The following is a 15,454-nucleotide window of genomic DNA, read 5'->3' on the forward strand; positions in this document are numbered from 1 at the left end:
AATTGACAAGATTTAGCTCTGAATTTATTGTATATAAAAAGCTCGAAGCTTTACAACATAGTAGGGGTCAGTCGACAATCGTGATTTTGTATAGTAAATCGAGGACAGGTATTCATTTCAAAGCCTTTGTTTACTGTCAACCTCACCGAGTGCAAACTTTTGGAAAAGACAAAATACGCATTATACATTTAGAAAACGCCTGTGAAAATAAGAAGTTTGTACTAAATTAGGCTGGTACCTAAAACATGAAAAACGTATGAAAATTTCAAGGTTTTTCCTATAGCAAGCGAAAGCTATTACCTGTGTGACCCATGTTTGAACCCACGCATGGAATAAATTATTTCAAACAATCACGTAGGTTCTATCCAGGTAGACGTTTGTCAAATATGTTCACTGTAAAACATTGACACGTTTTAAATCGCTTTCCTTCAACTTTGTATAGTCAGGAGTGTTTGTTTGACCACTGTGGTAATATATAAGCAAAGCTTTATTCGATTTTTTTTTCAGACGTAAAATAATGCATAAAGTATAATTCAGCAAACGCGCCAATCGATCCACCAACAGTGTTGATCAACACTCCCTCTGATTTGAATAGACACAATTCATGTAGGATTGGTTCGATTTTTCCGGATTTAGATTATTCATAGGCATTTAAAAATCCTCAATATTTTAAACTCTATGCTAATTTTGGTGAATTTAAGCGTGCATATAAATCAGAGGTATCCATAAGTGCTTAACTATTACGAGAAAAAAGCAATTTGTTGATATTTTCTACATAAAAACTGTACTGAAAAAGGGCCCATTCTCTATAGCTTAAGTGCACTTGTTCTTTGGTATGTACACATTTATTATAATGATATCTAGGTCAAGTTTGATTTTGGGTATGTTTCAGCAATTTTCGACAGCGTTGTGCCCCTTTGAATTAGAGAAATTCCAATTATTTGCAGTTTCCGATCATTTTCTTTGTAAATGTTTCCAAGGGAGGGGGGGGGGCATAAGTGTTTCAAAAACATCTCTTGTTTAATTAGGCTTACTGTTGAGGTCGTCGTCTATCTGGACACCTCCGTCCTTGAATAGCTAGAGACGGTTCTCTCTTCGCGCCATTTATCCTTATACACATGTATTTTTCAGCACTAAAGCTCATTTTTGCTATAGATTTCATATTCCTTATATCTACAATTTTTCATTAGCCTGCATATATTTTTCGGTCAAAAACCTTTGTATTATAACAGTTTTTTAAATTCATGTACATTTGGATTAGCGTTACTTTTGTATTCACAGGAAAAAAATATATTGCTTCACAAAAAGAATTACCAAGTTAAATTTTTTTTTAAATTTGTCTATTTTTATATTATCTATAAAGAACTAATAATTATTGTTTATCAAATGTTATTAATAAATCAAACTGTCTCAAAATCTATTCTTCAACATCAGTCCATAATTCTGATACTACAGTACAGTCATAATTAAAATAATTGTTAGATACTCTTTTCATCTCTTTTACAGAATGTGCACACAGGTGACTCTGTTTTGTTGTTGTTGTTTTTGTTTTGTTGTTTTTTTGGAAAAATACTATGAAGAATTTGAAACTGTAATCAATGTAATTTAGATTCTTGTGTACATCTAAAATGGAGTTCAAAAATTTTGTTCCAGGTTTCTTGTGCGTTATTATGACCCCTTTCTCTCCATTTTGATATAGATTTACATGTTTCTCTCTTGTTGTCTAATATTAAGTTGTACAAACCTTTCCAGCCTTTACAATTACTAGTAGGAAATGATTAGGGATAACAGGTAATATTCTTTTATGATTTGTAAGTTTTGATAAATATAAATCTGTGTGTATGAAATCTGGTCCTTACAGCAGTTCCTATACCACGTTTTTTACTTATCAACAAAGATATCTTAATAGATGTTATACTTTATTGACACTCAGTTAAGTTTTTTCGAGAAAAGTAACACAAAGCAGCTGTAGTTTCTACTTTTAGAAACTGCTAAAAATGAGTATGATTGTCTCGGAAACTTGGTAAATCCAAGTAAAGTTTAAATGCCTGTATTATTTACTAGATTCAAATGTCGTTTTTACATACCAGAGTTATTATAGCATTGAATGATTTATTTTTGACGTCGTCGTGTCAATAACTGCCGTTATTCAGTTTGTCTGCTCACCTGACGGCAGTTATTGACACGACGACGTCAAAAATAAATCATTTAATGCTTATATTTACATTCCCTTACTGATGAAATCAATCATTTTCTTAATTAAATCGATATAAATTGCATATAACGGAGGGAGAAAATCAGTAACAGCAAGAACAGCTATTTTATTAAACCGGCTTAAACTGGTTATCTAATAGACTGTTGAGATGCGATCGACGAGCATGAAAATATAATCCATGAAAAATAACTCTTAAATTTTTTTTTTAATGATAAAATCATCTTTTTTGTTGACTAACTGTAAAACATGGTGTTTTGACAACATTTATAAAATATATTTTTTCCACCGATTACATAGAAATCACTGTTTGAGAACTACTTAATATGTAAATTACTTTTAAATTCATACGCAGTGAATAGGTGTTGCATTTAGAGGCATTTAAACATCACAGAATTTAATGGAAAAAACATAGTAGAATGTTAATATACTTAATGGAGTCAAAGTCAATACCAGAGTCCTTTTTAGTGTCATTGTTTCTTTGTAATTTGTACTAGCTGTTATATACCGATGTTTGCAAGTACATTCTTAATGTCAATTTAATTAAAACAGATATCGATTTCAAATTCATGCAAAATCATTTGTTAAGTATTCTGTTTTTTGTGTTCAATTCTAATTCGAAGTTTTGGGATTGCTTATGTTTACATGGTTTTAATATCAAGCGTTTATTTTTTTAAAATTGTAACATAACAATAAAGAATTGATTGAGAAAAAATATCCAAATGGGATGACGCATGTAATCGATCGCAGATCTAAGGGATTATGAATTCAAACTTATTAAGGTAACTTATTAAATTTACCTACTATAGGCCTCGACCCCCTTCCCATAAATACCCTCCAACCCCCCACCCCCCCCCCCCCCCACCCCGGGATGAAATTTCTGAATTCACGCATTTGATGAGATGATCATGTGCCTATTTCAGACCAATGATTAATAATTAATTTCTCATTGTGATAGAGACCATGATGAATAAGTTTCTCTTCTCCAGAAAATTTAATGGTATCAGTTCCTTTTAACAATTTGTACGATTTTTTTTAAAATTTAGATTAATATCGTTCCTATCCAGTCATGGTTGAACAATGTACTTTAGTAAAAAGAAATAAATTTCTTTTCTTTTCTTATTTGAAAAATCAAAAAAGACTGAAACAATGATGATAAGAAATGACAAGTGATCAGAAAAGCGAACTCACTCTTATTAAGGTTATCAAGGTTATTTGTACAAGGTTATACAGGCAATGTAATTGTCTCCCCCCCCCCCCCTCCACCATCACCACCATCTCCACCATTCCTGTATCCACCCTAAGGGAAAGGAATGGACCCAAAACTAGTAAACATAGAATATGTAATAAGATGAAGTCAATATTCTACGGGTCATTTTTCTGCAACCAACACGGAGAAATATGACCCTAAGACCATAATTTCTAAGATGTAATCCAAGTATTCTACAACTGAGTGGGTCATTTTTCAACGTAGAAAAATGACCCTCGGTCAATATTCTACGGGGGTCACTTTTCGTCGTTACACCGGCCATATAAAGAAACATCCAAAAAAATTTACAATATTATTTCTTTTTAAATAAATGCGCTATAAAAATTACTTGAAGGCTTATGAAAAAACTCTTGAAATAATTTTTACATATCTAGTAGACATATTTGAAGAGTATTAATCGCGTAGAAGCTAGTCATTAATAATGTTTTCATTAAACATTTAGACAGGAAAGCTACTTGTGATACTGATCTTAGTTTAATTACGAACTATTCAAGAGCACGGTCTGTCTTGATACGGGTTTTAAGATTGTACATGCGTTTCTGCGGGATAAGTGTGCACTTGCGCATGCATTTCTGCGGGATTAACATAGAACGATTGTCTTAATAAAATATGAACATATTAGTTTTTAGAATATTTTTTTAATTATAAAAATCACAATAGAATATAACAATTTAAGAAAAATAGCTGGAGTTTTCTATAGTTTGTCTCTTCTATAACTGGACTACGCAGATAGTTCCAAAGTAAACAAGGTGACCCGAGGAACTAGTGAAATTGAACGGAGTTTGTTTCGGGTTATGATTCAATAGAAAATCATGTATCCGTCTGTTTATTATTTAATTTTTTTTCTTAAAAGGTAATTTATTTCATTCCTGATGTAATACATAAAGAATAATTTTTTTCAGAGGCTAGGCCAGCTTCCAGCTGATTGTAAAATGCCAGTGGTCTCAAAATATAAATATCAATCACCTCAACCCATGGACAAATGCATTAGAGAACATGGTCAAAGATTTGAAACAGATTGGACGTGCGAAAGACACCTCAATTCTTGCCATATTTTTCATTTGGAAATAATATATACATGTTGTAATTTAACAAAAATAAGCATTGACAAAAAAAACAAAGAAATATATTTCGCAAAGTTTAAAAAGATATTCCTCATCAGTGTTCAAACAGATCTTAAGGTTTTGCAGCCTGATATTTTTGACGCTTGCGTGATGATTCTTTTCTTGTTATTACGTTTGCGCATGTATTTTGTTTTTCAATTAGTGGACAAATAAACATAGTTTCATTGTCACCCTTTTAAAGCTGATCTTTACAAAATGTAATGATAAAATTTACCTCAGTATTGGAAGTCACGAATATTTACGGCTGAAAAAAAAAACCATTTATTTAAAGTCATGACTTCTGAATTCATTCTTTATTCATTGAATAAAAGTACAACTGTCATCCTGAATGAGAAGGTTTTAGTTGATCAACTTTTACCGAGCAAATATCATAATGGATGCAAGTTACAAATCTAATAGTTTCAATGAGAACCTCGTCGACCAAAAAGATATGGATACAAACAGTGATAGGAATTCCTCGGACTCCCAGCCCCCGACTCCTCCTCCACCCTATGTCGATGGATTCAACTGCAAATACGAAAACAATGCAACGGTCATCAACGTAAAGGAAGAGACTGTAAAAAATGGCAGTATTCTTGCCATGGACGATTCAGAAAAAGATCCTATGTTAAACGAAGAAACGGATGCACCGACTTTAAAAGTCGAGCGCCAGGGACTGATTTATAAAGTCAGCGAAAGCCCTCCTGTTCATCTTTTATTTTTCTTTTGTTTTCAGGTAACACATTTTACTTTTGAGGATTTTTAAACAATTAATTGCATGTATAATTCAAAATAAGGACTATAAAAATCTCCAACAAAGCCAAAATGTACTGCCTGCTTATATATTCTTAAAATTTAAAGATGGGTGGATAAGGCGTGTGAAATGCCCTTACACGGTCGGACAAGCTACTGAAAAATTAAAATATCAATAAATCTGATATATTTTTAAAAAATCATTTAAAACAATATACAATTAACATATCATTGATTTTTAACCTATAAACATGTTCAATACTTGGAATATGTTGACTCAAACAGGCGTATACGTATCAAAACCTGCAAATACTGTCATGTTTTAGAACTTCAAGACATTTTCTATCATAAAGTGGGTCTTTGCTCCATATTTTTCTCATAGTCTAAATAAGGTCTATAGGAAAACAAACCGATTTCAATCAACAAAAACATGGAGAGATGACCCACTATACATAAAAATATCATTTTGTATCCAAACAATTGAACGTTTTGAAAAAAATATTATAAGTCCGCAAACTCGTGGTCAAAGTCACACATAATATTTAAACAGCCTACTTTGTTATGTCTGAAATGGCTAAGTGGTTAGAGTACCCGACATAAGCTAACATTTAATATCTAAGGGTTTTTTTGGTTATGGGTTCGATACCGCAAAAATTTCTGGCAATATTTTTTCTCTCATCTTTTGTTTAATATATTAAAAACTGAATATAGTTAGAAATTGTGCTTTTGCAAACCTGTATTATAATATATTTGAATAGATTTAATTGGGAAAAATGAATTCAAAATTGTATTTCACCACTAAACCGAATGGGCATTTGCGCCATCTTATTCCCCCATTTTCTTTGTGTTCTGAAAACAAAAGTTATATGTTTTAGTAAGTTGAATTTGTTTCTATTCTAAATCAGTTAGATTTATGATATAATGTTTATTGTACCTGAAATAATTTTCAAAATAACACCAGGATCTGATACAATAAAAGACGACATCTTAATTGTTAACTACAAAAATATGCTTATCAGTTTCTGTCGTACTCATCTGTCACTAACATCTAAAGTGAAAATTATGATTCTGGATGAAACCCTTCATGTATCATGGACTGCAAATGCATACAACAGGGTAAACTATTCTGTATAACAGCTTTTTTAATAGAAGTGTGTATTTTTTCTTGGAACTCAAACTTATTGTAGCAATGCCTTCTATGCCTGAAATCGAGTATAAAATCCACCATGCTGGTTTCTGAAGTTATGTGCGCCAGAAACCACGGTGAATTTAAGTCACTTATCATGTCAATGAGTCTCCTCATGTCTGGAATGTGCACCTTTCTGCAGAATACCGTGGGATTCAGGTACGATTGATGAACAATTGATAAATTATGCGATTAATAATGTGTAAATGTATAGGTTTTTATTGAGAGAATATCAAGTTTCATATAAAGATTTGAGCACTTGATGAAATTAAAGCTGCTCGGTCCGATTTTTTTGTAATTACAGTATACATTTTTTTTTCATACAAATCATTTATCTTAGAAAGTTATGGACTTTCTCCTATTTACAGAATCAGGAGATCAGTCTCTTTTCAAAGTTAGAAATATTCAAAGTAAATAAAAATAATTTCTCTTTGGGCAAACGAAAAAACAAACCATGTTTAGAAAAGGAAACCGCTTGGTTTCGTCCCCCGAATGATTGGGGTTATTCGACCAGCTTGCTATGCATCGATTGTAGAGAAAGCAGACTTTAGAAATATTAGCGAACAAAACGTACATATGTTGATTTGTAATTTGTCTGATCATTTCGACCTTTATTTAAAGCGATGTCAAATTCATAATACAATCATACCCGTCTCGTCATCAGGGGTGAAATTTAACATGAGGCGAAATAACGCGGTACCTTTTAATGTCGTTTGTTTTTGTTAGCAAATTTCGTACGTATTTTTCTTCATTGAAATTTGGCATAATTGACGGGTGAAACTACTGCAATGTCTATTATGAAACATATACTAAGCATAACCATCATTTAAAAGCGTGCTTAAATTTGATATAAAATCGGACCAAGCAGCTTTAAATAATCCATTTTTTAATAGATATATCAATGTTACAATACGATGAATACATTTTCCATGTCTTATTGAAATAATTCATTAGATATTAATTGATACTAAATTAATATTCATATTTTCATATCAATATTCAGATTGCCCGTCTATCAGGGCCCTGTTTCAGCCTATGTGCTCCCCCTTGTGGTTCTGCTTGATGTGCCACAATACGCATGCCCAGACATCCATACGTATTATAATCAAACAATCGGTATCTATCTATCTATCTATCTATCTATCTATCTATCTATCTATCTATCTATCTATCTATCTATCTATCTATCCATCCATCCATCCATCCATCCATCCATCCATCCATCCATCCATCCATCCATCTATCTATCTATCTATCTATCTATCTGTTTAATTAATTTTTTTTTTGGTTTCTTTTTAATTACCTTTCTTTGACAGTTAAGTGTTGTGAATGATTTCTTAAGAAATGAAGATAATAATTTTTCTATTGCACCCCTGGGAATGTGTTCGGAATGTTTTCTTTATCCTTGCTAAGCGAATTAAAGTTCACGAGAATTCACCGAGATTTGTTCAGTTCCTGTGAAATTTCGAGCGGAAGTATATGTGTTCGGATAATATTCTCAAAATACGTAAGTCTGGTCGATTTTCATATCACATCCTACTTTGATTTATGTTAGAACATGACAATCTTTTAAGATGTATGTTTTATTTCATCATCTAGCGGTTATTTAAATTAATTGGTGGATAAAATTAAAAATCAATAAACCTCTGGATTTTATATTTGACTACAAGTTCCTAGGTTCTATGAAATAGACTATAAACACGAGGCACGATTTTACTGCGAAACTGAAAGTGTCAAATAAAATTTAAATGACAATACCATTCGCAGGGGTGTATTGATCGACGTATCAAAGAAAAAATTGACCGGAAAACTTTTTCATCAATGCGCGGTCAATTTTTTCTTTGATACGTTGATCAATAGAAAAATCATCTTCATTTCTTATCATTTAATTAAACATTTTTAAATCAAAAAATGTGAAGTGTCATTGATCAAAAATGTAAATAGTGTAAATGAAGCGGCGCGTATGAATACAAAACAACAACAGCAACAATACTCAAAATGGATGCGCTTTCAACTGATGCAGAGCTATTGAGCCAAATTTAATGGTGACATACACAAATAGTGAGTTAAAATCTAAACCGGTTGAATCGAAAACGAAAGGAAAATACATACGATAGCATGTGAAATTATTCACTGTGTAGAAAGATTCGTAATAAAACTGGTTTTCTTGTGAAATCGCTGGAATATGCAACTGGACATAACCATCGAAGGAGAGCCGATTGTGGACGAAAATAGTTGATATGTCGACAAAGAATAGTATGTATAAGCGACTTTTGTAAACGTTGTGGTAACTGATAGCCAGTGATGTTCTTACATGGTATATCTGCCGCTTGGAATGCGCCGATCGAAGGAGTTGATGCATATTATTCCCCTACCGGTTTTCACCGGAGGGGACTATAGCTTTCATCTGCGTCCGTCAGTCCGTCTGTCCGTCTGTACGTCCGTCCGTCTGTCTGTCCCACTTCAGTTTTCCACACTTTTTTTCTTTATGCGTTTGAGGAATAATTTGAAATTTTCTGAACAGCTTCAAAATGTCAAACTACAGATCAAGTTTACACTTTTCTAGCGTCTGATTGACGTATTATCGTGATAATATTTTTTTTTATATTTCAATTTTTTAATGTTCGGGTTCGTTATCAGGTTCGGTGTGTATTGAATAAACGAGGAAAGTATGTACTCAGTAATAATATCGTGTATTACTTGGACCATACCTTACATTGTTACATGTACTAACAAACAAATAAGTTCTGTAAAATAGTGTCAAGCTTTGTGTTGTAAATTTAATCGACAGGGTTTTTTGTATTATTACAATCGGGTTCGTTATCGAGTTGGTCTGTTGATTCGGGGTACAGAAGACGGTAAGAAATTATATTCTGCATAACAGTGCATTGTTTTCACAAATTTCTACAAACCGGTAGGGGACGTGTATTACTTATGCAGAATGCTTGTTCGAATATATTCTGATGACCGATCATGTACGTGTGTAAATTTAATACCAAATTTAAACAGCAGTACTATAAGCTAGTGTTATCGTGAAAGTGTATAGGGCTATTGTTCGTTATAATTATTTCTGGAAAAGGAACAGCCAGCCTCGCTGTAATGTTGATTGATCTCAATTAAGCAGACGAAATTGAGAGAAGACGCTTAATTTTCTATTTCGTGAATCAATTAATGTGTTCTGTTTATTTTTTAAGGTTAAACTTTCAAGTTTTTATGTTTATAATGTATTTTGTTTGCTGACAATAAAACAGACACAACTTTACATTTTGTTGACAGTGTTTATTTTGGAAATTCCTGTTCTATAAATAGTGTTAGATCAGAACAGTTGAGGAAAGTAGATCCGGCAAAAATTTATTAATGCAGGTATCAAAGAAGTTGTTCGACCGATCAGAAGCGTCAATATCTCACCAAACGAATAAATATTAAATAAATCATTAAAAGCTTGACAGTTTATATATCAAAGGGCAAGTGCTTTTCATTTAAGGTAACGTTTCTGAAGTCAGTGAGGTGGTGATAAAGGATTTGTACTTCCAAGAAGTCATCGTTCCCAGATTTTTGCAGGTGTATTTTATATACAGTATTTTACATTATGTACATTGCATTTGTATTGAAAAGTACTTATTTGGTTATTTGCAACAAACATTCTTTTAACTCTTTTGCCCTAAATTTTGCCATAAATGTGTCCCTAGACCAATGATAATAGGAACAAACAATTGGGTTTTTTATTAAATTTTTATTAAGTTGGCCCATACTTGAATGACGTCATTATTGATATTATTTAATATTTGTTTGTGTAAAAAACAAGTTACTTTTATTAACTGAATTATTTGCGTAAACACCTTTTCTTTTTTAACAGATGTCTGGTGCGTTAATTCTGGCGGGTTTCCTACACATGTTTGTTGGTTTAACAGGAACCGTGGGGTTTTTGCTGAGATTCATTGGCCCTATCACAGTCATTCCAACAATTCTTCTGATCGGAATCAACGTTTATACCATCACGTACAAGTTCTGCAGTACCCATTGGGGTGTTTCCCTTTTGTAAGGTTCTAAAAAGCATTCTCTGTAATAGTTATCTTCTTAATAGATATAAATTTTCCAGTTCCTTTGTCTGTGATAGAAAAAAATGCACGTGTCATTATAAATACCGTAGGCTCTTAGAAAGGCAAACAATTATTAGTATTTAGCATAATTAGAATAATTGATATCAATAAATTTAACTGCAAATACAATACTCCAAAATAAAAAAAAAACGGAAAAAAATTAACAAGGAATCCCTCGTTGATGTTTATGAGTAGATCATTACGGTCGGAACGTCCAAATTTGCTAGGAAGCCCTTTCAGATTTTATCCCAACCGTTTTGTTATTCTCATAGAAAATCAAAAAACGATTCCTTATTTCTGTATTCAACCGCATTGCTTGCCTTGATTTCAAAATGGTTTTCCCTAATTGTGTAAAAAAAACTTAAGATTTTTAAAGACTTAACCGTATATTTTCTACAATAGCACTGCAGGCATCGTTCTCATCTTATCTCTGTACATGGACCGATGGAATATGCCAATTCCACTTTGGACGCCTAAGAAAAAATTTCACATTATTCGATTTCCACTGCATCAAGTCTTTTCGGTTACGTATTGTATATATCTAGATTCTGAAATATTCGAAATGAAGTATTCCTTGGTAAGGTATACGTAACCGTCAGTATCCTTTATCTTTAGATGTTAATTGCCGCAACTGTTGGATGGACAACGTGTGTTATTTTGACAAATATGGGCGTGTTCAGTGACGATCCGAACAGTCCGGAGTTTTTTGCCAGGACTGACAACAGAAATGATGTTATCCACAAAGCACCCTGGTTTATTTTCCCTTACCCTGGTAGGATTTCTCGATGTTCTTTGCAATTTTTATTCCAAAGTTAATAATCAGCCAAAATTTGTTATTTTTTAATTCTTCTCTCATTATTTAACAGACTGATTTAATATTAGTAAATCTCGGTTAGGGAAAAATAAGATTATATGTTTCTTACACTTTATAAGCATAATCTATGTTGCATATTGAACAAAAAGTCATACAATGTAACTATAAGCACCTTGAAAAATATTTGCCCTTAAACAATAACTAGTTTAAGTTACTAGTATTCATATGTAAACCAAACCTTCCATCTTATATATTTTCAAATACATTTCATAATAAAAAGAAAAAGTGTTGCGACAAATTCATATAATTGCCAAATATTATACAATAAAAAAGTTCTAAACCGGTGAAAGTATTTTGATTCCATGATTATAATACAGTATACTTCTATCCACATTAATATCAACATGTGTCCGATACCACTTTTATCTCTTCTACATACATGCATTGTATTCTAGGCATGTACGGGACCCCTGGCTTTGATGTCGGCGTTTTCTCGGCCTTTCTGACAGCCACCATTGGTTCTATACTGGATTCTATCGCGGACTATTACGCCGTAGCTAGAGTGGTGCGTGTTCCATCGCCCCCGGTCCATGCAATGAACAGAGGGATTCTAGTAGAAGGGTTCATGAGCATGATGGCGGGTTTCTGGGGCGCAGCTCACGGGACAACGACATATGCTGGAAACATTGGAGTCATCGGTCTAACAAAGGTTCGATTTATTATTTATTCATTGCAAATAATATTTACATGAAATATCAAGGGTACTGTGGAATCATCATTGTTCGTGGGGACCCATGTGCGTTGCTTTCGTTGGTAACCCTTATCCTGAAAGGCTAGGGGATCATTGGTGTCCACTCTACAACCATTTGTTGAGGAAAATGTGAAATCGTGCACATTTATGTTGTAGCTTTGTCTCAAAATACAAATCTCAAATGTACAAGAAAAAAGATCCGGATCTCTTGAAAGGGAAAAATCCCAATTAGATTGAACGTGGGATTTACCTTTGTTTTTAGGTGGCAAGCAGAATCATTTTCCAGCTGCTCGGTATCATGCTAATGGTACTTGCTGTTTTTGGTAAATTCACCAGTGTCCTCATAACCATCCCGTACCCAGTGGTCGGAGGACTGCAGGTCATTGGTTTCGGTATATTCCTTGGACTTGTGTTTGGAAACCTGCAGTACATTGACATGAACTCTACCAGAAACCTTGCAATCATAGGCTTATCAATTCTGTGGGGTCTTATCATTCCTTACTGGTCAAAATTAAATGGCGATGACGTCATCCAGACAGGTATGTTCTTATATTTGTTTTGATTTTAGTGTTACAACAAGTATTGTTTTTTATGATACTTTTTGTAAATTGGTCAGCGCCAAACCATTGCATAACAAATCGGACGGATAAAGTGTGAAGTTGATAATAATTTGATTGCATCTTTTTTGTTTTAAAATACGAAAATGTTTTGACTTTTTCCCCATTAGGGAGTGATCATGCTGACAACTTTTTGAAGATGTTGACAAGAAATCCGAATTTTTCTGGTTTTCTTATTGCCCTTATTTTGGACAATACTGTGCCAGGTTTGTGAACATTCCTTTTTTATGATGTTAAGCTCTTGCTTAAATTGTATAGATTTTCCTCCCGTTTTTTAATGAACATGATGTTTAATTGGGTAAAAAGGAAATTTAGGTGGAATGCCATTTATAAAAAAGAAACATTACTTGTTAACTTGATTATTGATCTTAAAGTTAAAGGTGGTCAAGTATTTCTGAGTAAAATTTATCATGAACTAATAGATTCATGCATATATATACTTCTAGAGGTAGCAAAACTATTATTTTTAGGACAAATTTAAAATTGTTTTGAAAACATTGATATCATTTAAAAACTTTACATGTCACAGCCTTAGATAACTTTTAAACCTCCCTTGTGGAAAAATTTGATTTACTGGAAATTGAAACGAAAAAATAAGCAACACTTCTGTTGTTGAATTTTGGTACTAAAGTTCTGTATCGCGTTTTGATAGGAACTCTGAAGGAACGTGGTATGTTGATATGGCAGGGCGGGAACGATGAAGAAGGGGCGGATCAAGACGAAAATTTGGAGGAGGGGCGGGAGGTATATGACATTCCATGTCTGACCAGGATTCTAAAGAAATACCGAATTTCGTCATACATTCCATTTTTACCCACTTACAACCCAAATCAAACCAAGAAAGCTAACTAGGTCAATGTCAATTCATTCAAAATGAATACGATTTAATTTAATATATGGAAATATGAAGAATTAAACAGAAACCTTCTTGTACGAATCTGTCATTTGCACATCCAAATTGACACAAGAGATGTATATTTTTATGCATCAAAAGTTAGAAAAAATCTTTGAATATTTATTTTTGTATCAATAAAAATAAAACTGAAGTTACCCATGCAACCCCTTACCCCGTCAAAAGAGATAATATATTATATATAGGACAGCTGAATATGTATGTTACCAGTAGAATCATAATTGAATAATTTTTCTCCCGTTCCCGAACACAATTCTTCTTATTTTAAAACCTACTGTTTTGTTTTATCAACCTCAAATGAAATAACTTTTTCTGATATATCATTGCATGGATGAAACTAGTCACCATTAATATTAATATGCAATATCCTTCATCCTAAACTTTTCTGGTTTACCTGTACGCGAAAATGGAAGTTCAAAATTAAAATCTTTAATATTCTCCTCATTAGCAATCGTTTGCATCTGATTCACTTTTAAAACAAGTTGCTATCCTTATAAACGATAAACATGTCAGTTATCTTTATGCAGGTAAATGATATTTTCACTTTTACCCGCAAAAACTTAACATAACGCTGTTTTAATTTCTCAACCTTCCATGGTCCCTTACATCGTTTAAATTTTTTGTGCTCATATTAGATGAATTGAAAGAATCTGATATAAACATCAAATTATATTCTTTGTTATACCCCGTTTAAACCAAATACAACTTTAGAACATCTGCTATAGGAATTAAGAAAAAGTATTCTTTGAAAAATAATTTATTTAATACTAAAATTATCAACGCCATTAGAAAACTTACTGTTAAAATAGTTTCAGATAAATCACCCTCTACCAAAACGTAGTTTATACAGAACCACAACACCATTGTAATAATGCAATTATATAATCATGTAATTAAAAATAATTTTAGTTGTCATTTGTGAAATGAAAGCTATCTCCTTAGTTATTGGATTGTACTTACATGTACGCTTAAATTATGAAAATGTTTGGATTTTTTAAAATATTTTTTTTGGGGGGTGGGTGGGTGGGTTAAAAATTAAATCGAGGTACTCTTTATTTACTGTAGTCTGTATATATGTTTTGTTTTATTGTTTCTATAGCCAAAGTCATATTAATTAACAGTGTCTCAGCACCAGCACAACGCTACTATACAAAGTGTAATTTCTTAAATTTACTATTAACATATTATATCTATAATGTATATTCTTTTGCTCTTTTCAAAAGCTTATTTGTCCATTATGTAGCTATTAGTAATTTACCGAACCTTTGATTAAAATTTATATTTCTGTTGCACCTATGCTATTTTGTTGTCTGTCTCTTAAACTTAAAAAAACAAAAATATAAATCCATGTAGGTTATTCTCCCATTTTTTCAATTTTTTTTTTTATAAAAAGTAGACTGCATTACCTATATAAATATATTTTGTGTCACGTACTTGTAGATGACTGAATACATCAAATACATTTTCATTCTCACGACGGGTCTACCAGACTTTGCACATCTGAGTTCTAGTTAATAAACAATTGAGTTAAAATAACAATTCAATACCTTATCTACCAACGTTTCCATCCAAAATAAGGATGAACACTACTGATGCTACATACAAACAATTAAACTTTAGCTCTCTTTCAATTTGACAAAAAGAATCGACCAACGACAAAAAATATTTCATTCTAAAAATACCAGTATAATGCTTAAAGTTGTTCATAATCTTAAATATTTATTTTTCCAATGCA

The 15,454-nt window shown here is 32.4% G+C and overlaps 1 protein-coding gene and 1 long non-coding RNA gene across 2 annotated transcripts; one reads left to right on the forward strand and one right to left on the reverse strand.

The window, feature by feature from the left end:
• The first annotated feature begins 4,911 nt into the window (after positions 1–4,911).
• Positions 4,912–14,727, forward strand: LOC117689672 (solute carrier family 23 member 1). The gene is made up of 11 exons (XM_034471277.2): positions 4,912–5,321; positions 6,526–6,683; positions 7,528–7,640; positions 10,009–10,085; positions 10,381–10,562; positions 11,027–11,147; positions 11,240–11,396; positions 11,894–12,147; positions 12,452–12,728; positions 12,917–13,012; positions 13,459–14,727. Exons 1-11 carry the CDS (start codon positions 4,980–4,982, stop codon positions 13,656–13,658), a joined length of 1,977 nt encoding a protein of 658 aa, XP_034327168.2. The 5' UTR covers positions 4,912–4,979; the 3' UTR covers positions 13,659–14,727.
• Positions 12,080–12,572, reverse strand: LOC117689673 (uncharacterized). The gene is made up of 2 exons (XR_004601884.2): positions 12,440–12,572; positions 12,080–12,294 (listed from the first exon to the last, which is right to left on the reverse strand). It is a non-coding gene; the product is annotated as an uncharacterized lncRNA (long non-coding RNA).
• Positions 14,728–15,454: the final 727 nt, after the last annotated feature.

This window comes from Magallana gigas, chromosome 8, assembly GCF_963853765.1.
Source record: "Magallana gigas chromosome 8, xbMagGiga1.1, whole genome shotgun sequence".
NCBI lineage: Eukaryota > Metazoa > Mollusca > Bivalvia > Ostreida > Ostreidae > Magallana > Magallana gigas.